The sequence below is a fragment of the Cyprinodon variegatus genome, unplaced genomic scaffold (genome assembly GCF_000732505.1).
Source record: "Cyprinodon variegatus isolate N-32 unplaced genomic scaffold, C_variegatus-1.0 Scaffold282, whole genome shotgun sequence".
In the NCBI taxonomy this organism is placed as follows: Eukaryota; Metazoa; Chordata; class Actinopteri; order Cyprinodontiformes; family Cyprinodontidae; genus Cyprinodon; species Cyprinodon variegatus.
The window spans coordinates 488,640-510,715 of NW_015150735.1; the positions used below are offsets into that span (position 1 = coordinate 488,640).

The 22,076-nt window shown below is 38.1% G+C and overlaps 2 protein-coding genes across 3 annotated transcripts in view; both read right to left on the reverse strand.

Annotated features, from left to right (window-relative positions):
• LOC107090123 (calphotin-like) overlaps window positions 1-2,715 on the reverse strand; it is a 16,108-nt gene extending 13,393 nt beyond the window's left edge. For both annotated transcript variants that reach the window (XM_015383323.1, XM_015383322.1), the window contains exon 1: window positions 2,369-2,715. In XM_015383323.1, the coding sequence (XP_015238809.1) occupies window positions 2,369-2,456 (88 nt within the window). In that variant the 5' untranslated portion in view covers window positions 2,457-2,715. The remainder of the gene's footprint in view (window positions 1-2,368) is intronic.
• A 3,098-nt stretch (window positions 2,716-5,813) lies between these two features.
• The window catches only part of matn2 (matrilin 2), a 36,719-nt gene continuing 20,456 nt past the window's right edge, over window positions 5,814-22,076 (reverse strand). The window contains exons 5-12 of the mRNA XM_015383320.1: window positions 19,435-19,557; window positions 14,863-14,985; window positions 12,890-13,012; window positions 9,644-9,766; window positions 9,138-9,548; window positions 8,389-8,541; window positions 8,016-8,108; window positions 5,814-6,590 (exon numbers count right to left, since the gene is read on the reverse strand). Of these exons, the coding sequence (XP_015238806.1) occupies window positions 6,535-6,590; window positions 8,016-8,108; window positions 8,389-8,541; window positions 9,138-9,548; window positions 9,644-9,766; window positions 12,890-13,012; window positions 14,863-14,985; window positions 19,435-19,557 (1,205 nt within the window). The 3' untranslated portion in view covers window positions 5,814-6,534. The remainder of the gene's footprint in view (window positions 6,591-8,015; window positions 8,109-8,388; window positions 8,542-9,137; window positions 9,549-9,643; window positions 9,767-12,889; window positions 13,013-14,862; window positions 14,986-19,434; window positions 19,558-22,076) is intronic.

Here is a 22,076-nt window from a genome sequence, read left to right on the forward strand (position 1 = left end):
AAGAAACTGAGTTAGTAACTTAAACACTGCACAGTCAAAGTGCCTTTTAATTATCTAAAATGTTAAAAAATAAATTTTCCTGTTATTAGAACTTCAAATTATGTGTTATTAATTACTGGATTTAATAATTAATCACTACATTATATGCTAACTTCCATCATTTTGGTGTTTGTGGTCGACAATGTAGTTACAATAATAATTCTGGAGATGATTACGTGTCCTGTTTGTATTAAAATAACAATAAAGCAAATAAAATATTTTAGAACTTTATGGTTTTGCACATTGATGACATTTAACTTGGTAAAAAAAATAGATATAAAACTGAAAGGTAATGCTTTGCAAGCAATTAAAATACTTTGACATAGCATTATACAGGTGTTACACTGTTCCAGAAAAAAAACAGCAGGACTGTTTGTTTCCAGTATTGCTGTCTGGAAAAAACTAAACAGAAACCATGAAAAAATAAAGTCAGTATAAGACTGAGAAAGTAAAGAACACGTGTTGATAAAGGCAGCAGCTGTCTGCAGGTGTCCTGATTATGAGAGGAGCTTCTTTATATTACCGCTGCTTCTAACCAACATTTACAGGAACATTTAGCCTTTGATTCCAGGATGCGCTTTACTGTAAGAATGCTGTCATCAGCTCCGCCCCATCGTCTCTCTTCTTAGGCTGTGTCTGAATGTCTGCCCTAACCACTATATAGGACATGTGGAGGGATATTTTACTTGGCCTATTTGTGAGATAAAATATTTTGAGTGTGCCTTTCCTCTGCCTAAATAGGTGTGATTGTTTAGAAGTCTTTTAAGTCTGTTTTTTATTTGAGTTAATTTATATAGGGAGTTAAGATTGGGGATGACAGAAAGTAGTTTCCTCCCTATTCTAGACAAGGGTGAAGGGAGGGTCATAAGAGGTTAGAATGAGTTCACACAGCCTACTTCATGCCGTGAACAGGAGACCTGTTCTGAGTGTTTATCTGGCTAAAATGTATGTCCTTGATGAATTGAATTGTTTTTTCTTGGGAATAACCAAATGTTCAAGTGTGAGAAAGTTCTTTAAGGCTGGTGGTAACTTTGGAGGAGCTGCAGACATTCACAGCTCAGAAGGCAGAATCACACCCTCCACAGATATGACTATTATTGAGCTGTGTGTCATAGCCATTGTTGAAAGATTAGTCATTTCCCCTTTGCTGCAAGCCAAGAAGGGGACATGCTAAGAAGGTTCTCTATGAGATCAGAGCCAAAAATTGTACTAAGGCCAAAATAATTAACTTTTATATGTGTGACCAGAAAAACTAACAATAAAAACATCCTTAACACACAAACCGCAGGGGGAAAGACTTCAGCCTTATGCTGTCCACTCTTATTCTTTAGCGAGTAATCGGAAATCTGGTCAGAGTTGATGAGGACACTGATGGATCTACTGAAGAATCCTCAAAAAATAAAAAAACTGCAATTGTGTTGAGATAAGGGTAGGGGTTCACCTTCCAGCATCACAGAAGCCTTAGAAATACAGCTGGAGACACAATCTAAGAGGTATGTTCAAATCACATTTATGTATAAGAATGGTACAGACCCAAAATGTAAAGTACAGACCCAAATGCAAAGGAGATCTGTAAGTAAACTGTTCAAAACTCTATCATATCAAATTGTGCTAAATCCATTTTGTGTAAAGAAATCTCGATGCTGGAACTTTGCAGGTTTCCTCTGCAAAAAGGTTGTTCTATAAAGTATTAACACAGAGCAATGAGATGGGTGGAGCAGGACAATATGTGAGAAAGTCCAAGGTAAACAAATATTATATATCCAGTATTGAATAATGAGGTTCTTTAGCTGGTATTGTTTTCTACAATAATCTGAAGTCCCTGAATCAGAACAGAGGAAAACAAACAGGTTGGAATTCAAATCTGGCATCAGGCTGCAAATAGATATCTAAACACAAAGAGCTGCTCTCATGGGGTTATTGTCCTGCATGAAATGCTCTGTTTGTTTTATGGGAAGATACTGAGAAAACTCAACATGTAAGAGAACTCTTCTCAGATGTCATTTCATCAATAAAACATGAAATGTTTTTATCACCCTCCTTCTCAGCAGCAACCATGCTTGAAAGGGCCGGACTAAAACAAGCCAGAGATGACTTGTAGGACTGAATGAGAACAAGACACAGCATAAATATTTCTGCACCTGATGAGTTTGTGCCGTGCAGGAGAGTGAAAGTAAGAAAGCACGCAGTGTTCTGCACCAGCTGGCTGCAAACAGCCCGTAGGCGAAAACTTGAATAACCAGCAGAAAGAGAGTTGGAGAAGTCATGATATGTTCTTCTCTAGACTAAAAAGAACAAAAATAAACTCGCAGTCATCACTAAAACTTACCCACTGTATCTCCTTTGGTCTCCTCAGGCTTTGTGCCTGGTCTTTTCTCCTGTTCCACAGTCTGCGCACTGGATGATGAGCAACCCATGCTGAGAAGCAAAATGTAGTAAATATAAAAAGCTGGACCTGATTTAGGAACAAGCAAGGACAAGCAATCAGGGAGGCCTCCTTTTTAAAGCTGGAGTCTGTCTTTTTGTGCAAACATGGGCACCTAAACTCTCTTCAGGTCCTTAAACTCAATGGGAACCATTATCTCCCCTAAGCTGTGTCCTTTTGGCTGGTATGACAATCTGTCCCATGCATGCAGCAAAGCAGCACAGGATGAAATGCAGTGTTTCCCTCACTACCTCCAGCTCACAGTATGCCTATTCATGCAGGAGGAGGTGGCACACTCATCCATGGATGGTGTCCTCCCCTCTATGCCCTGAGTGGTGCATATCTACCATCTGGTGGTAAATTATAAAACAGCACATGCAGCAAAAAAGGAAAGTATAAACTGGATTACTGAAGAACCAAAGTTACATTTCAATTAGAGATTCAACACAAGAGAGCATTCACATAGAAATCAATTAAACTTTAAATGTTTATTCATTACTAAAGTATACAATCAGTAATACAATCGTCTTTCTACACAAGTTAAGTCGTCACTGACGCTCTGGCAAAGTGTTTTCATTATGAGATACACCATGGGTGGCTGGTGAGTTGGTCTGATTTGATGTTGGTCATTATCTGCTAAATGAATGAGTTATATTAATATTCCCAATCCCAATCAAAAAAAAAAAAAGACCTGACTCGCATACTGCTTATTTTCAGTAGCTTGAGCCATGCAAGGCCGATTTATCACTGTGTCGGGAAAGAAGCGGGACACTGCCCAGTGAGCTCTCTACATGACAAGGCTCACAGACAGATACATGTATAGAAAACAGAACCGGAACCGGAAAAAAAAAAGTTAATGTTCTGTGGGTCTGAAGTCCATCAATCCATCCATCCATTTTCTAGCACGCTTATCCCGAGCGGGGTTGTGAGGGGTGCTGGTGCCTATCTCCAGCAGTCAATGGGTGAGAAGTGGGGGTACACCTTGGACAGGTTTCGAGTCCATCGGCTGTGTCTGGAGTCTCCAAACTAAATCACCCAAGCTTGCAATTTTTAAAAAGGATCTCTTTCAACCAGAACTCCTAAATCTGCTCTCTGGACTTGAATGTTTCATAGCTGTGACAGTGGCGCTGAATGCCCTGAAACCAAAGGGTTATCAGTTAAACACTGGAAAAAAGGTCTTGAAATAAGTAAAAATTTCTTACATTAAGTGTATTTACTCTAAAAGTAGGTAAATGACATAGTTTACCAATGGAATGAGTGTTTTTACTCTTAAAATAAGATAATTAGATAAAATGCACTTAAAATAAGAAAATGTAATTGTGTTTTCTTATTCTAACTGTAAATTGTCTTGTTCCATTGGCAAAATGTCTCTTTAATCTCCTCAATCCAAGAACAAATGACTTGTCTAGATATCAAATTTTTTCCAGTGAAGCTCTGGCTTTCAGTGTTGTTGTGTCTTTGGGAAAGATACTTCACCCGCACCGTTAACCGATGAGGGCCCCGTGGCCCCCATGTATGACAGCCTTCGGTCAGTGAGCCCCATGGCAGCTGTGGCTACAATGCAGCTTACCATCATTAGTGTATAAATGACTGAATGTTGTGCAAAGCACAATATACACTCACCGGCCACTTTATTAGGTACACATGTCCAACTGCTCGTTAACACTTAATTTCTAAGCAGCCAATCACATGGCGGCAACTCAGTGCATTTAGGCATGTAGAAAAGGTCAAGACAATCTCCTGCAGTTCAAACCGAGCATCAGTATGGGGAAGAAAGGTGATTTGAGTGACTTTGAACGTGGCATGATTGTTGGTGCCAGAAGGGCTGGTCTGAGTATTTCAGAAACTGCTGATCTACTGGGATTTTCATGCACAACCATCTCTAGGGCTTACAGAGAATGGTCCAAAAAAGAAAAAACATCCAGTGAGCGGCAGTTCTGTGGGCGGAAATGCCTTGTTGATGCCAGAGGTCAGAGGAGAATGGCCAGACTGGTTCGAGCTGATAGAAGGGCAACAGTGACTCAAATAACCACCCGTTACAACCAAGGTGGGCAGAAGAGCATCTCTGAACGCACAGTACGTCGAACTTTGAGGCAGATGGGCTACAGCAGCAGAAGACCACACCGGGTGCCACTCCTTTCAGCTAAGAACAGGAAACTGAGGCTACAATTTGCACAAGCTCATCGAAATTGGACAATAGAAGATTGGAAAAACGTTGCCTGGTCTGATGAGTCTCGATTTCTGCTGCGACATTCGGATGGCAGGGTCAGAATTTGGCGTCTACAACATGAAAGCATGGATCCATCCTGCCTTGTATCAACGGTTCAGGCCGGTGGTGGTGGTGTCATGGTGTGGGGAATATTTTCTTGGCACTCTTTGGGCCCCTTGGTACCAATTGAGCATCGTTGCAACGCCACAGCCTACCTGAGTATTGTTGCTGACCATGTCCATCCCTTTATGACCACAATGTACCCAACTTCTGATGGCTACTTTCAGCAGGATAATGCGCCATGTCATAAAGCTGGAATCATCTCAGACTGGTTTCTTGAACATGACAATGAGTTCACTGTACTCAAATGGCCTCCACAGTCACCAGATCTCAATCCAATAGAGCATCTTTGGGATGTGGTGGAACGGGAGATTCGCATCATGGATGTGCAGCCGACAAATCTGCGGCAACTGTGTGATGCCATCATGTCAATATGGACCAAACTCCCTGAGGAATGCTTCCAGCACCTTGTTGAATCTATGCCACCAAGAATTCAGGCAGTTCTGAAAACAGAATATACTAATAATATACAGTTGCTTTGTTTTTTAAACCATGCAATACATTTTTTTTATTCTTTCTTCGACTCTGACAGCATTCTATGCGTTGGTTGTGTTACAGACAGAGGGGCTCCCGTTTGCTTCCTCTCATGTTAGTAAGCTCAGTAATGACCAGTTTTAGTGCGGGTCAAAGATCTGTCATTTAACTGTCATTTCTTCAATCAGGGTATTTTTTCGTACTATATTTGCTTTTCTTTAACAAGTTTTGAACAATAGTTTAATATCAACCATGACACCAACATTTCAGATGAAAAAAAAAACAGAAATGGAATTCAAACATTTATAACTGGTCTTTGTGGTCCTAAATGACAGAGAAACTGTGGAGTGAATTCTGTTTATTGTTTCAAGCAAAGAATACAGATTGTAAATGGGAATTCAAAAAAATTGCAATTCAGAAATGAAACAAAAAAAAAGGTTTTTAGAATGCCTGCTGGTTTCTTACATGTTTTTTTTTTGTTTTTTTTCATTTTTCTTCTTTTTTTCAGTTTTTAAACAGATTCTATATAATCCGAATTTCATTTTTTTTTATATTTTCTGTTATCTATCTAAATGATTTTTTTAGATTGAAGTTTACAAATTGTAATCTTTTCATATTGAGTTTTATAGTTAATGTTCCCTTCACTTCTGGCTTTCTTCTGAGGTGAGGATTGAAGACGCATTTCTAATCATTTGCATGGATGTTAGGGACCACAATGTTTGTGTTTGGCTTGCAGTGAAGAGAATGTGATCTGTGAAATGCAATTAGAAAAAAAGCAATTCATAAAACTCCATCTGAAAAACAAAAATATGAAAATAAACTTGAAAACAAATATATGAAAACATAATTCAAAGCTGAACAAATAAAATGTGGGGGAATAAACTAAATCTTTGTTTGCAACAATAATGATTTCCTCTATAAAAATCAAGGAATGCTATACACTGCGTCTGAGCTTTGTCAAGTACGATGAAGTTTTCTGTGTATCTGGTAAAACATCTGGAATCCTTGCCATAAAACGGCGGTCAGTAGCAGCACAAAATTAACGTGATTTAATCTAAAATATTTGTCCAAATATATCGTTACATTGGAAGAGACCTGCTCCATGAAGATAAGCTGTTTATTATTACAACCCACAGATGAAATTACAGGCATGCTTGGATACATTTCAAACACTTAATAGATAAAATGGAAGCTTTAAACTGTCCTTTAAATGATAAATAGAATTAACAGTCCAGGCTGACAGGGATCCTGAAGGTCTGAATGCCTTTTATTTACGCACAACTTGATTCTCCAGAGTCTCCAGCTTCTTTGACAATGCTTCAAGTAATTATGTTAAAGAGATTCATAGGAAATAGATTGAACATTGATGAAGCAAAGAATCAAAATATTATAAATCTCCAAAGAAGAATAAATTCAAACTGTTTTGATAAACCATCCCCAGGATAATTGTTAGTAAAGGGTTGAAACCAGAGGAAAAAGTTTACCATGAAGACATGCATTAAAACTAGCATAGATAATAATAATAATAGAACTTTATTGATCTCAAATTAGAGAAATTTACCTCTGCATTTAACCCATCCCCTTGGGGAGCAGTGGGCTGCCATTGTGCGGCGCCTGGAGAGCAGTGTGGGGTTAAGGGTCTTGCTCAGAGACCCAGAGTGGCAGTCTGTGGGAGTGGGGCTCCAACTCAGAACCTCAGGATTCCAGGCTCTATAACCTAACCACTAGGCCTCCACTCCCCAGTGCTATTCTAAATAATTTCCCACAAGGAATGAATGAAGTCATTCTGATTTTGATTCTGAAATGAAATTCCTTCCACTTGTCTGCTAAGGTTAAAGCTCATTTAGATGAATAAATCCTGACTTTCTTCGTAATTCATCAGTGCAGTCCCTGATGAACTTTGTTCCATTATTGTTGAAAGCAAAGATCATGATTTGTAAATGGAAATAAACAAGATACTATCCAGAAATCACATTTAAAAATCTTAATTAAAAAAGGCTTTAAGAGTTATTATGTAAATTAGATTTTTTTTTGCAAGTTATTTATTTATTTTTTAAATTTTACTATTGTCAAGTTTTCATTTTCAAATTTTATGATTTTTATATTTTCTTTAGAGAATTAAAATGTTCAAATTAGATTGTGTTTAGTTTCCCTTTTCAGATTGAGTGTTATTAAAATTCAATTTGAAAATATAGAATCTGTAAAAAAGGAAATTAAACAGTTAAATCTGAGAAAACAGAAAACTTTCTCACAAACCTTTTGATTAAAACGTTTTTTAACTTTGATTTCTGGATTGCCTTCTAATTTTTATTTTAAAATGTCCATGTTCTTTCCTTGCAACAATAATGGAACAAAATTGCCTTCATAGCGTTATTTGTAAATACTTTCCACTTGAAGTAAATCAGCAACAATTTAAAAAAAAGTTATACACTTCATAATGGGTTATTCAGTGTAATTTGGAGTAAGGCTGTAGGATAGCAAAATGTGGAGAAAGTGTGATGCACTGTTGACCGAACAAAAAACAAAATAAAACTTAACTGTATGTAAATGATGTAGTTTAAATAAAGCTTAAATTCTCCTGCTTAAATCCAGTTTCATGTCTGTTCCTCAGAGTTTAAAGGAATAATTTTCAGTAACTCTCTAAACCACAAACTGATTTGTTTTTTTTCAATCTAATCAGTTTTACTGCCTTTAAATCCACTTAATCTAATCAAGGAGAAAATGGTGCAACCAGCAATAAAAGGATATTACTCTGAGCCAGGTTCTTCAGCTGCTCTGTGACTTGGTTCTGAAACAGGATTATGTTCTCACATCGACACATGTTCTCATCTGCTGGTCTGTCTGTTGGAGCAAAATAAACAAGGTTAAATTATTCTTCCTTCCATCTCATTTCCATTCATCGTATCCATTCCTGGCTCTCTGCTGCACATTGACGTTCCTCTCATGCAGGATTTTGTGAGCAGCGGCTGCAGCAGCAGCAGGTGGCAGTAACCCTATAAAGGGAGCCTTTTAACTGACTTCTTAAGTGCAAACTTTACCTTTCCTGAATTAATAAAGAAGGAGAGATCTTTTTCTTTTTCAACTTTTTGCAGAACTGAATACTAAATGTTGAACAAAGTACCTTTACATATCCTTGACTTCAGTTTCTGTGTAATTTCTCCCATTTTCTTAAAATCCTCTGCATAATACAGGTGCATCTCAGAAGGTTCTGATGCTATTTCTCTCAGCTCCTGTTCAATGGCTTTCCCAACGCCCAACGCGTAGATTGTGACCCCTAGAAGTGGCAGAAAACAGAGCAATGTTTTGAAACTATGGAGTGACTTTTATTCCACTATTGTTGCAAAGAACATATTAATGGAAATAAAAAAAAAAGCAATCCAGGGATAAAACTTTGAAAAAGTAAAATCTTCATCAAAAAGGGTAGGTTGGTAACATTTCTTATTACTTCTGGAGGAAGGCTTTCCTATGGAGTGAGAAGCAAACATGCTTTTCTATTGGTCTGGATGGACGTTAGCAACATTTTCATTAGTCAAGAGTGAGTGTTTTTTATGAGCTAGAAACGAAGAAAATGCTGTTTTTAAAACTCCATCTCAAAAAATGGAATTTAAAAACATTTAAAAATAAAAAACCTGTAAAACAACTGAAATATAAAGTTTGAAAAAAAGAAGAAAAAATAAATGTAAAAAAATATAAGAAAACAACCAAGTTAGTATTAGAAGTACACATTTCTGGATTGTGTTGTTTTTAAATTTCCATTTCCAAAACATTTTCTTTTCTTGCATCAATAATGGGACAAAATTCACTCCATAAGAAGCATACCTTTGTTAAAATGAGAATGACCTGTGATAGAGAGAAAGTAGGACACATTACCAGAGTTCTTTGCTTTGCTGGCCCACTCAGAAACATCATCCTGTGACCTCCCATCGGTGAACACCACACACACTCGTGGGATGTTGGACCTGCCGCCTTCTTTCTCTGAAAAGCTGAACTGAAACATGTGACGCAGAGCTGAGCCGGTCATGGAGCCCCTCCCCATGTACTGCATCTGGTTCACGGCCCGCTTGATGTCCTGCCCCGTGGTGTGCCGACTCAAAGTGAACTCTGTGCGCACCTTAGTGGAGAACTGAATAAGTCCTACGTGAGTGCCCGTCCTGGAGATGTTCAGGGAGTCCACGATGCTGTTTACGAACTGTTTAACCAGCTCAAAGTTAGCCGGGCCCAGGCTCTTGGAGCCGTCGATCACAAACACTAAATCCATGACTCCATCGAGACACCCTGGTTCTGTCAGAAGCAAAGACATGAAAAATGCATGATGATGTGGGTTCATTTCGCTCCAGTTCTCAAAGAATCGAGGGTAAATATAGCTGTGATCCTACTTTCACAGCTCTTTCCATCTCCAGCCAGCAGGAATCCCTCATAACATTTGCAGATATAAGAGGCAGTGGTGCTGACACACAGATGTTCACAGCCGTGGTCCAGAGTCTGACACAGATCCACACCTGCAGGTTTAACACAAGTTACAAAGGCTCCTGCAGCACAATTAACGTGTCTCTTTAAGCTTTATTTCATTTTAAATTTTCCTTTTGGAATGTAAAACTGAAGACATTAAAGTAAAGAAAACAAACGGCAGAGTGATAGTTTAGCTATTAAGGCTATTATTTAGCATTGAATATTGACTTGTTCTAACACAGCTTTGATACTGCCTTATTAGTCCTGCAAAATAATCAGTAAAGGAGGTTAATCTGTCTGTTAGGGAAGCAGAGAGCGGTTGTGTTCCTCAGATACTTTTTCACAGTGGTTTTCTTGAGAAAACATGTTAATTTTCCCATTATCTAAAGATAACGAAAGCCATTTTCTCATCATAACGAGATGATCGGTGTGCGTTAAAACTGATTACATCCTTCAATACCACAATAGCGGAGAGGATTTATAAGTCACGGCAGCCCATGTGTAATTCTGGAAATAATCCTCTATTTAACTTTTAGGTAACAAGACGACGTTGTTGTCGGATGATTTGTTTCCTCTTCAGATTCATAAGCAATTGCACCTATTTCTCCGCTGGCTTAGCACCTGAGTTTTCTGAACAGCCCCGGTGTTACGCCTGTAACAGCTGTAAGATGCCACATTAAAGATTTTCATTTAAAAACAGTCAGAATTGTTTCTAATGTATTCCATGCAATCCAACCATCCACCAAGACCTGACAATAAGTAAAAAGAAAAAGGAAAATAAAAAAAAAATGATTATTTGCGCACACACCATACTGTGACTGCACAATTACAGGCCCCACAGGCATTGATGGACTGGGAATCCAGGGCTGTTGGCCTGCCTCATTTATTACTCAAACAGTTTAATTATCTTGTTATCTCAAGAAATCAACATCTGTTTTCTCATGACATCGAGATAATTATCTTGTTATCTTGAGAAAACAATTAATGGTTAAACCATGATAATGAGATAGTTATGTCATTATCTCTAGAAGCCAAAGGGAGAAAAAAAAGTCAAGTTTGACCGCTCTCGGCTTCTGTAGCTCTCTGCTTCCGTACCATAGTCTATTTTTTTTTTTCCAATATATTTTATTGAATTTTTCTCTTTTAATGTACAATAAACTTACAAACAAACGTAACATTGCAGACATGAACCTCTGCATACTAGCATTCACTCACGCACTCATAATTCAAACCTGCATTTGTTCAAAAATACAAAACTCTTTAGATTATGATACAGAANCTTCAGTCTCTATAATCCTCATATATGGCTCCCAGAGGTTCTCAAAGTCTTGTTGTTTACCCTTGGCGATATATGTTAATCTTTCCAGTCCGAGTGAATTTGCAATTTCTTTTTTCCAGAATCCCAGGGAGGGGGCGTCCATGCTCCTCCATACCATAGTCTATTTATTTCTAGATCATTTTTCATCAATTAGCCTGTACCTATAATAGCTATCTTTGTTTCCTATGATTGCTGATTTAAATTTACATAATGAGAGATTTATGTACTTTGATGAAGAGGTCTTTGTCACCCTGCCTGGACATTTTCTGCCTCGATTACCCATTACTAATATCTATTTTAAAAGATAATGTGCAATTAATGTAATGAGTTGATCGTGTGCAAAATTAAAATCATTACTCCATCAATAATTGATGCCTAAAATGTTTGGCACAAATTATAAAGTTTGCAATAATTTCACAGTCACATTTTGTTTTGATTTTATCATCAGTTTGGGTCGTAGTTTAAACACACAAATGTTCTAGGCTACTTTTGATAGTTTGATAGATCAATAGTTTAGTTAGTTTACATTGTTTACATAGTTAAGCATACATTGTTTTATGGAGGATATTGTATGTAAAGTATTGTGGTTTCATTGTTTGGGGAATTACATCCAAACTTCAACCAAAATAAACTACATTATAGATATATGTCTCTGTATTTTTTAAATGGAGCCTAGTCGGAAGTTCTGAAGAAACTGATTGCTCTCCTACATCCACCTACGACACACCCAATCAGCTTTGAATCACATCTCCATGAAAGCCAATTGGCATCGAAAGTTCATTTTAAAAGGCCTCCGATCCACATATCTGATCCTGTGCACAGGCTGTGGATGCGCTGTGTGACTTCATTCAGATGACACCATTTCAACCCACCTCCAGCCTCTCCTCCACCATCGTAGCTAAAGCTTCATCAGAGTGTCATTCCTCCCGGACTCTTACTGCGTTCCCTGTCTCATCAACCGGTCCGGCAGAAGACCTCCATGTTGAGCCTGGTTCTGTCAGAGGTTTCTTCCCAATGGGGAGTTTTTTCTCTCCACTGTCGCTTCATGCTTGCTCATCATTGACAGGTTCTCTCAACCTGTGTTATCCAACTGGACTTCCATCTTCCAGGTTCCTGATTGAAGCTCTAGTATCAGCCCACACAGTCCACTGGATCTCCCCATAAAGCTCAGCATACCGTCTCACTAACCAGCAGTCTGCAGACTGACCAAATTCATCTATCTCCACTCCACCAGCAGTTTCAGGCCTGGGGGGAAACAGCCCTGTTCTTTGCTCCTGTTCATGCATATCTATCAAAATTAAGCGCGATGTTTCCTGCTGAGGTCTGAGCGCCAAAGACAAAGTAATTGTATCATTAAATTTCTCCTAATTGTCTTTTCTCTTCGTGTGAGTTTTTCAGATTGAAATGTCTCTGTAAAGCGCCTTGAGCTGCTATGTTTGGCGAATCAGCGCTATTTAAATAAACTGGATTGAATTTCATGTATATTTTCCATCTGCATACCTACCTGTAAATATTAAACCAAAATGGCAAACAGCTGAAAATCTGCACAAGCAGCATTGGGGTATGTTAAGTCACCATTGGACGTGGGATTAATTCTGACATTAAATCTGATCCAGAATGTTTTCATATGTATCTAACATGTAAATACTGGGAATGAATTATAGATAAAATCTGAAAACTTCCAAGCTAATAATGACTGAATATGTCCCACCTGTCTCTCCAGGTATTATTTCATCTATATTTCTATATTTAAACAATTTTCATCTCAACTCTTTGGCCTAATCATTGTTGTAAATGCAATACTTCCATTCACACTTAATGAAATTTCTATTCTACTGAATCCATTAACACTCACTCTGACACGTCTTTCCATCAGCCTTCAGTGTGTATCCTTCTCTGCATTTACAAACACATGAATCTTCAGTATTTATAAACTCCTGCTCACAGCCATGAGTCCCATCAGCACAATGGTCAATCTCTGTGGGATGAATACAGGATATCATTGAAACGTTCATGTATGTCAGTAACTCAGTTTACTGAGAGAAACGCTTTAAATAGATTAACAAATAAATGGATTCATTAAACACAGGCGGATGTTTTCAGACCTTTCATTCGGTTAATAATTAAGTTTATCTGCTATAGCTGATAAAAACATGACATTAAGATTAGAATATCAAAGCAGAAATATTACTTTATGCAATTAAATAAACAGAGATGACAATTTATTCATTGCTTTAAACTTTTTTTTTGTAATTTTGCCATCTTGTCATTGTGGATGAAGGGGGTCTTATAATAAGCAACAACATTTTTTGTTATAAACTGTGAAATGAAAAATAAAATCAAATAAGAATGCATTTCAAAATGATAGTAAAAATAATCATGTTAAAACCTGGATCGGACTTTCTGGCATATTTGTTAAATGTTTTACGTTTCAGAAAAATATTACAGATAACCCTGAACACACCATTTCAACAGTAAGACATGGTGGTGGCAGCGTCACTCTGTGGGACACTTTAAATCAGAGATTTTCTAAACAGAAGCTTAGCTTTCTTTCTGACCCATGTTAAGCAATTTGCCTCACGATCAAGAAGAGCTCCAGACTCTGGTAGAGACAGAGCAGTGGATTGCAGGCAGGAGCCTTAATACCAAACACTGAGTCCTGTACACTCATAATGTCAGTGGGCTTTTATCTATGCCACTGTATGAGGCCCATGAGGGAAAGAAGGAAAATATAGGGGGATTTACCTAAAACAAAAATAATAAACAGTGGTTTAAGATATAGATTATATTGATAAGTGTTTCTTTCATTCATTCAAGTTCAAAACTGAGGAAGGTCGAAATCCGAAACATGACCACAAGGCTTTATCAAGTTAATGGGAAAGATCCACAAATGCAGCTCCAACTTGAAGTAATTGCTTCAGTTAGTGACAAGTCATTTAATTAAGTTTGCCCAACTTGATTTATTTAAGTTTTCAATAAGGTTGGATAAACTTGATTCAGTTATCCAATCAATCCAATCCACTTTATTTATATAGCACATTTAACAACAGAAAAGGTTTCCAATGTGCTGTATAACAAGAATAAACAACAACAAAACACAACAATAAGTAAACAAAAAACAACACAGAGGACCACACAACTACAATTGAAATTAATGGAATTAATTTTTACCAAGTGAAGTAATTCATTTAAGTTGGGGCAGCATTTTCATCTTAGAGTGCACATACAAAAACTACAGAAATGAAACACTGACATCTCAAATTAATTAATTTTCCCAATTTAATGCTGAAGCATTCGATCAGATCGTGACACCAATGTAAATTTTTTGATAACTTTTTTACTTCGCTTGGTCAATCACATAATGAGAGTCAGCATCAGATTACATTACAAGCTTATATTGTTATGACAGAAATTCCTGTAGAAAAAACGACTTTGATTTTTAAGACAGAGAGAAATGTCTTCATATTGGTCTTAAATGATAAATAATTGGAATAAAAATAAAAGCATGATGATACTCAGCTATATCTGCCTATGAATCCAGATGAAGCTAACCCATTACATAGACTAAACTTTCTGTTCCTGAATGCAGACAAAACAAATCTTCAATCTTTGGACCTTTGAAAAAGAAGCTGGTTAGTGAGTCACTTCATCTGGGACTGAACTGATCTGAGGCAATAATGTAAAATATTTAAATGTCCTCTTAAAAATAGATAGATTTCATGGGAATATTATGACTTCACTTGATTTTAACAAACTCCAAGGCATTAAAAATGAAAAGTTTTGACCTAAAAACTATTAAAAATATCACAGTTTGCTGAATAAGCTTACTTTTACAGGTTTTCCCGTCTGGTCTGAGTGTGTAGCCGTCTCTGCATTTACACACACAGGAAGTTGCTGTGCTCATAAACTCCTGTTCACACCCATGGCTGCCATCAGCACAGTGGTCGCTCTCTGAGAAGAAGTAGGGTGTAGATGTTTTATTTGGACCAGTGAATTGTGTCTCTTTTCATAAGTTATAAATCGTTTGAGTGCAACTCAACAAATAATTTCAGACCATTAGTTTTATTTACTCTCCTTCCCTTGCCTGTGTAATTTCTCAATCATACGGGCCATGCCAACCACAAACAGGCTCAAATTGGAGGGCATGTGGACTGTTGCTCATTTTTTTGATGACGTTTTGACACCTATCCAGGAGTATTTGTTAGTTCTGTTGATTAACACCAGATTAATCTCTACTTGAGCTCTGATGTATTAAAGCAACATGGAGGTCCATCCTCCTGCACACACTCCAAGACATATTCAAAGCCACCCTTTGTTCTTCTGGATTGGAGGAGCCTTTTGTTGTGCATGGCGTCTGTGATTGGTCTTTTGGATCATAATGGGAGTGCTTATGTCATTTCTTTGAAATGAGTTCCATGACTGAATTGGAAATGCTAGGAAACCTCAATCCTCCCCCTGTGTTCAGTAATGGCTTTTCTCTTTTCATCAAGATGGCTTCCTTGACCCCTCTTTCAAACCATCTGTCCTCTCTGTCCAAAATCTTAACACTTTGGTCTTCAAAGCTGAATCTTTCCCAGAGCTGCTGGCTCTCTTATGCTGTCCCATGGGTTTATGAAGTTGTTGTTGGGTTTCTCCAATATAGGAGGCTGTACAGTCGTCACTGCACTGGATCACATACACAACACTGTTCAGCTTAGGTTTGGGTGATCTGTCTTTAGGATGAATACATTTTTATCAGAGTGTGATGTGAGGTTTAAATTTCACTGGTATGCTGTGTTTAGGGGTGGGTATTTTGCAAAGAAGTCACGATTCGATTCGAATCACGATTCACATGCCACGATGCGATTCTATCACGATGCATCACGATACTTGAAATATTGTGATGCATCGCGATATTTTCACTGAACACTGTAAGAAAAAGATACAGCCATTACCAGTGGCTGACTGGCTGGGTATGATCTGGATAGTGTCTTCAATTGATACATAACTGAAAGCAACTGAATTCATACATAGCTGTATTTATTGAAACCACTTTTGGAGGTGTTGCCATGAAAACAGATACTTATGAGGGAAATATTACTATTACTATTACTGGCGTGGACACACTGACAAAAAGATCTTAGAATTCATCAAACTTAGAATAACAAAATAAGGATAATCAGTGCCGTTTACATGGCCTCAGTGGTCCTTTAAACCAATGAAACGAAAACATTCAAATGTATATTTCCCCTTTTGCAAATGACGTGCATCATATTCATTTCATTTTTACCTTCTTTGTTTTTAAAGCCAAAATGCATCCAAGCATCTGTGCTCCAATGTGATGGAGCCGCAGGGGGAATTTTCATAGTGTCCTCCATGTTTTATTTCATATGACTCGTCGCAGTATCCCACATGACACAAGGCAGCGGGCGTCAACACATCCACAGCGACATCTGCTGGACTGGAAGTTATATTCCACTTGGTTTAGCTGATGTGCGCCAACCATTAATGTATTTTATTTGTTCTTTTTTTTTTTTTGATAATCGATTCTTGCCTTCAAGAATCGATGCAGTAGATCACAAAAATTTGAATCGCGATGCATCGTCATGACAATTATTTTGCACACCCTTAGCTGTGTTTGGAGAAAAGTTTCTCAGTAATTCCTGACACACATGGACTTACAATGTTTTTGTGTCTCTCAGTTTTCTCCTCTGTGTTTCAAGCAGTTTTGTTCTCCCTGCTCATTGTTTTGGCCGAATTCAATATCCAGTTTGGATAACGACATGCTTCAAGTGATTTTTTAACATATTTTTGTTTCTGTCACTCCTCCTCTGTAATTTAGGGAATATTGCCGGCCTGGTTCATTATGATCACATAAAGATTATATTCCAGTGGGTGATGTGAGTCAAAATGAAGCTATTGGTCTGTATCTGTAGGTTTCCAGTAAACATCAGCATTAAAACTTTTATTGTCTCTAACATGCACAGCACGGTCAAGAAATGGTTATATTTTGTTCTTGGCATCCTCTTAAGTGAAATTTATATTTCTGTTCACTGAGTTGGTGTGATTGGGGAATGACTCAACTTCCTTGGTTTGGATTTCGACCCAAGCGTCATCCACGTGTTTCAGGTGGTGTCCTGACTGTGTTTAGTGCCTCAAAGATCACCCTCACGCTCAAAGATGACCCTGCACATTTTGAGTATGTTTGGCTCAACCTACTGATGTGAGTTTGGATTTCCCACCATGACTATAATCAAAAATAAATATGGATCCAGGCTCAAAATGAGCACCTTGATATGTGCTTTAGCCTTCCAGGGCAGTCTAAAGCCCACTGCTCTCATTAAGACAGAAAGAAAAAAAACAACAGTCAGTTCAGGTGTTTTATAGAATATGTGTATCAGGAAACTGTCTATATACCAAACTGAATGATTGTTGTTCACTGCTTCAAAAAACAAATTTGATTTTAAAATGAGTAAATGATCTATTTTTTTTTCTTTTTTTTTACTTAAAAATTCAATGATGCATAAAAAGCTAATTTTATTTCAGTGTTAAATGCAGTTTAAAGTAAAGGATTATATTTAAAAATGTTTCCGGACCTTTACTGCTTGATGATTTTCTTTATTCGGACCGTGCTAATTTTTAATTGTTACCCCTGCTCTAGATGGGGCCATTAGGCTGCGGTCGGCTTGGAGGGCAGTTTCTGAGTGTCTGCGTGTAATCACCATCATCTCCTGCAGTATAAGAGGAGCGGTCGGCCGGATCTCCAGCGCTTGACTGTTAATCACCACCGGTTCTATAAACCTGGAAAAAACCTGGTCCTCTATGTGTCTTTTACAGGTTACCTCTTGTGCTTTTGAGAAAAGCTTCCTCAGAGGAACTCACTTCCTGTACCGAACCCTAACAAAACCTTAACTCAAGAAACTCCTGGAAAAACCTTGCTATCCTGCAACGTACCGCTTCTCTCTCTCTGCCAACAATCTGGAAAGACCTACCTGCCCTCTGATGATTCACCCACCTGCGATCACCAAGAAAACCTCCAGCTCCCAACTCCTGTCCTCCGTGGTGGAAACACCCGGCCTACTCAGAAAGCTCCTGTCTGAATTAGGTTCCCAGCCTGAGTCTAAACCATCCGCTAACCTCTCCCCTTCTCTGCCTTCGGTGCAAGGACGATCCAGCTCTTCTTGTGTGTTCTCTGCATGTAGGTCAAACGCCTTGCTTCAAACATGACAGAGAGGTTACATCGAAAGAAACAATGGTTTCACATGGAGCAACTCTCAAATGATGGACTTTGGAAGTAAAGTCTGAGGAATTTCATATTTGATGTGAAGTGCTTCCAACCAATGGAGGCTAAATTGTTTGAAGATGTTTTGCAATATTGTGTGTCTCCATGTTAATAGTGCTGACAATAGGCCTGAGTAGGACCCCTTCCGTGTGTATTTCTGGAAGACCATATATGCATGGTATGGCCTTCCCTGGGTACGGTTTATAGTAGAGAGAGTGACTGATGGCTTTTTCTCTTTACAGTTTTTTTAGATAGTCTGTTATTTTTTTTGTAGGCCTTGTAGGTGTTACTGTCCATTAGTGAATGCATTGTTTTTTCATGGTAGTCAGTTGTGTTGAGTACCACCATACATTTGTCTTTGTCTGCTGGTAGAAGGAAGCCATCTTCATGAAAAGAAAAAAAGCCATTACTGAACACAGCAGTAGTATTGCAGTTTTAGCTTCCAAGCATTTATAATTCATCCATAGAACTCACTCCAAAGAAATTGCATAAGCACTCCCAGTATGGTTCAAAAGACCAATTAAAGATGGCTATTTTTTGCATGTGACTTGGAATGTGTGCATGAGGATGGACTTCCATGCTGCTTCAGTACATCAGAGCTCCAACTAGAAATTGATCTTTAGTAAGCCAACAGAACAACATATTCTCATTATCAGTGCGTATGAAATCGTACGAAAAGTTATGCACACTATGTCGTACTTTTTGGACGTTTTTCCTTAAAAAACCACATCAGTGCGCATGCGCTGGCAGACAGAAAAAAAAAACAGATCCACGGACAGACGTAAAACTGGGAAAAACTGTGCAATCATCACTTATTCATCTAACTATGTTGCTTGCTGTTTTATATCTTAGGGTTAGGGTTAGGGTCAGGGTTAGGGCTAATTGGAATTTATATTCTATATTCGTGAATGATGCGTCAGATGCGCATACGACGAAAAAAACGTCCAAAACGTACGAAATTACGGTGCATAACTTTTTGTACGATTTCATACGCACTCATAATGAGAATAGGTTGAACAGAACTGACAAATACTCCCGGATATGGCTCTTCAAAAACTGAGCCAATATCTGGTTGCCTTCCAATTTAAGTCTGTTTAGGTTCTCCTGCCCTTGTTGCAAAAATAATAAAAATCTCTTACGGCTACAAGTCTTGCCATCTGAATTCAGGACGTAGCCTTTCATGCAGCTGCAGATGTAGGAGCCTGGTAAGCTGACACAGTTATGCTCACAGCCGTGGATTCCCAGGTCACAGTAATCTATTCCTGAGGAGGGAGACTACATTATTAATGTATTAACCATACCACCAGGGCTAAAGCTGCAAAAGAAATAACAACTTAGATTTTCTCATATTTTACTGTATGTAATTATGTCCGACTGAGTCACCCCTTAAGGAACCAAAGGGTTAAATCTTTTAGTTGTGCAACATCTTGAGAGCCTGGATAAAAGTTTATGCTTACGCCACCACTCTGATGATTGTAATAACATACATCCTTTAGGAAATCCCCCTCTTCTTTGTGTTAACATCAACCAGAAGAGCAAAGCAAAGCGTTCCCAGTAGTGTGTGGACAAGGCATCAGTATTTGAACGGCTGCTGGCTGTCATTTCAGTCACCGGTCCACAAAGACTGAACATTTGCAAGACATTTTCCTGCGGTAACCATTCAGAATGACCCCGTTACTATGATGTATTGTCTGGCTTTCATTCAGATCATTATTGATTGTAATCAATGTGCTATGCTGGCGTCATATTAGACAAATGCTATAATATTTGATAGAACATTTAGAATGACTTATTTTATCAATTGTTAAAAAATATGTTATAATTATATTCAAAATGTTATACTATATTTTGTGTACATGGTCTAAAAGATGAAAACAGTAGATCTACATTGCACTATAGTCTTTTCAAAAAGTATTGTGCATCATCAAACCGTTGTCCAAATGTAACCATAAACCTTTCAGAAAGTATATGCATAGAAATGGAGACAGAAAGGAAGGTGAGAAAGGGAGAGGGGATAAGACTTAAGGGGAAAAAGAACAAGAGAGTGAGAGAAAGGCAGGAAGAGAGGGAAAGAGAGAGAAGAAAGAACAGAAAGTCCATAACTCCAAGAAGTCTGCTTCAACACCTCCAAGAAATGAGAGGAAAGGAAAAGAAACACAATCATAACAACTAAAGGAGTATCCCAATTACACACAGTAAATACACATAGTCCATGTAGACAATGTACAAGGACTTATTAATAGGACTTGGACTTGAGACAGACTCGAGTCGTGAATTTGATTACTTTAGACTCGACTTGACTAAATGTATAAAGACTTGCAACTCCACTTGGACTTGAGCCTTTTGACTTGACAAGACTTGCTACTTAAAACAAAACCTTAAGATTACATAATCTAAAATGAATGTTCTGTATCTTTCATTGTGTTTATGTTGACATCTGGGTATATGTGATGTCTGCACAAGATCCAGTTAAATTAGGTCCAAAATGCAGGACAATTAATAAAGATGAACTGTTGAACAACATGGCAGTGAGGGAGAAAATTAATAAGTACTCCAATATCCTGCTGTTAGCTTTTTTTGATCCAGAGCGGGGCATGTCCACCAACTCTATATCGATTTGGCTAACTTTTGCTTTGATCACCTGCTGCTCATATGGGGCACTGAAGCCGCCGTTCTGTCAGATGAGCATACGCGGTCAGAACAGCATCAGTCAATACCCGTTTATAACTTTAGTTTATCCCTTTAGTTTTGTATGAAAATAAACTTTAAACTACCTCAATGGGCGTGTATCCCTTTAGTCATGTACAAAAAAAAAAAACAATTGAAATACTTACTTTTTGGTGTTTTTTGAAGCAAATAGCGTTCTAACCTTAAATTGTTTTTTTTTTGTACATGACTAAAGGGATACATGCCCAGTGAGGTAGTTTAAAGTCTATTTTTTGTACAAAACTAAAGGGATAACCGCGCATCTGATGTATTGTGTATGCGTATTGACTATAGTTATGCTGGTCTGGCGGGTTATGCTCATCTGACAGAAGAGTTTTCGGGCCAATTCTCCAGTCGTGCGAGAATTATTTTGGTCTCGAAACAGTTTCAGCTTTATTGTGCAGCCTGCATCGTTAAGTATACAAAGGGTAACGAGGGGAGATCAGCCTCTCACAGCCACCTCCCGATCAGGAATCGTAAGGTCATGAAAAAAATCAAACATGTTTGAAATCCAGTTGGCCCTCTTAAGGTGTTTGTGAGCAAATCCTACTGCTGAAGGAGAGTTACGAGCCAATTTACACGAACCTCACACATTGCGCATGTGCAAACACATCAGCTTTCTAGCAGGGGGTCAGACTCGGCTTTACGGTCAAATAGGAAAGAGCCAAAGCTGTTTGTAAAGTGTGTCAACTCGATTTTGAAAACCATGGGTTTTCAGTGGCAAAGAAGCTATATGGTTGGACCTGCAGCCTATTATTAGGCATAGTTGTGTATCAGTGAATACCTGCATCCAAATGTTTGCGGTGTATATGCATGAGTGTGCTAATGTGAGGTTTATAATAGTGTGCTCACACTGAACAAGGCCTCCAAACAATGACCCTAATCTTGTGACATTGTGACATTTTAAAAATACTTCTGTTTAGAGCAGAATTAAAATACCTGTAGGAACTATAAGGATTTACTTGACTCAAGAAGAAAGATATTTAAACTAAAAGCAAGCAATAAATAAAAAGTGGGTTGACTTCAAGCAAAGGGAAATATTACTGTTGCATGTCTTCAGGTCTATGGTGAGCTC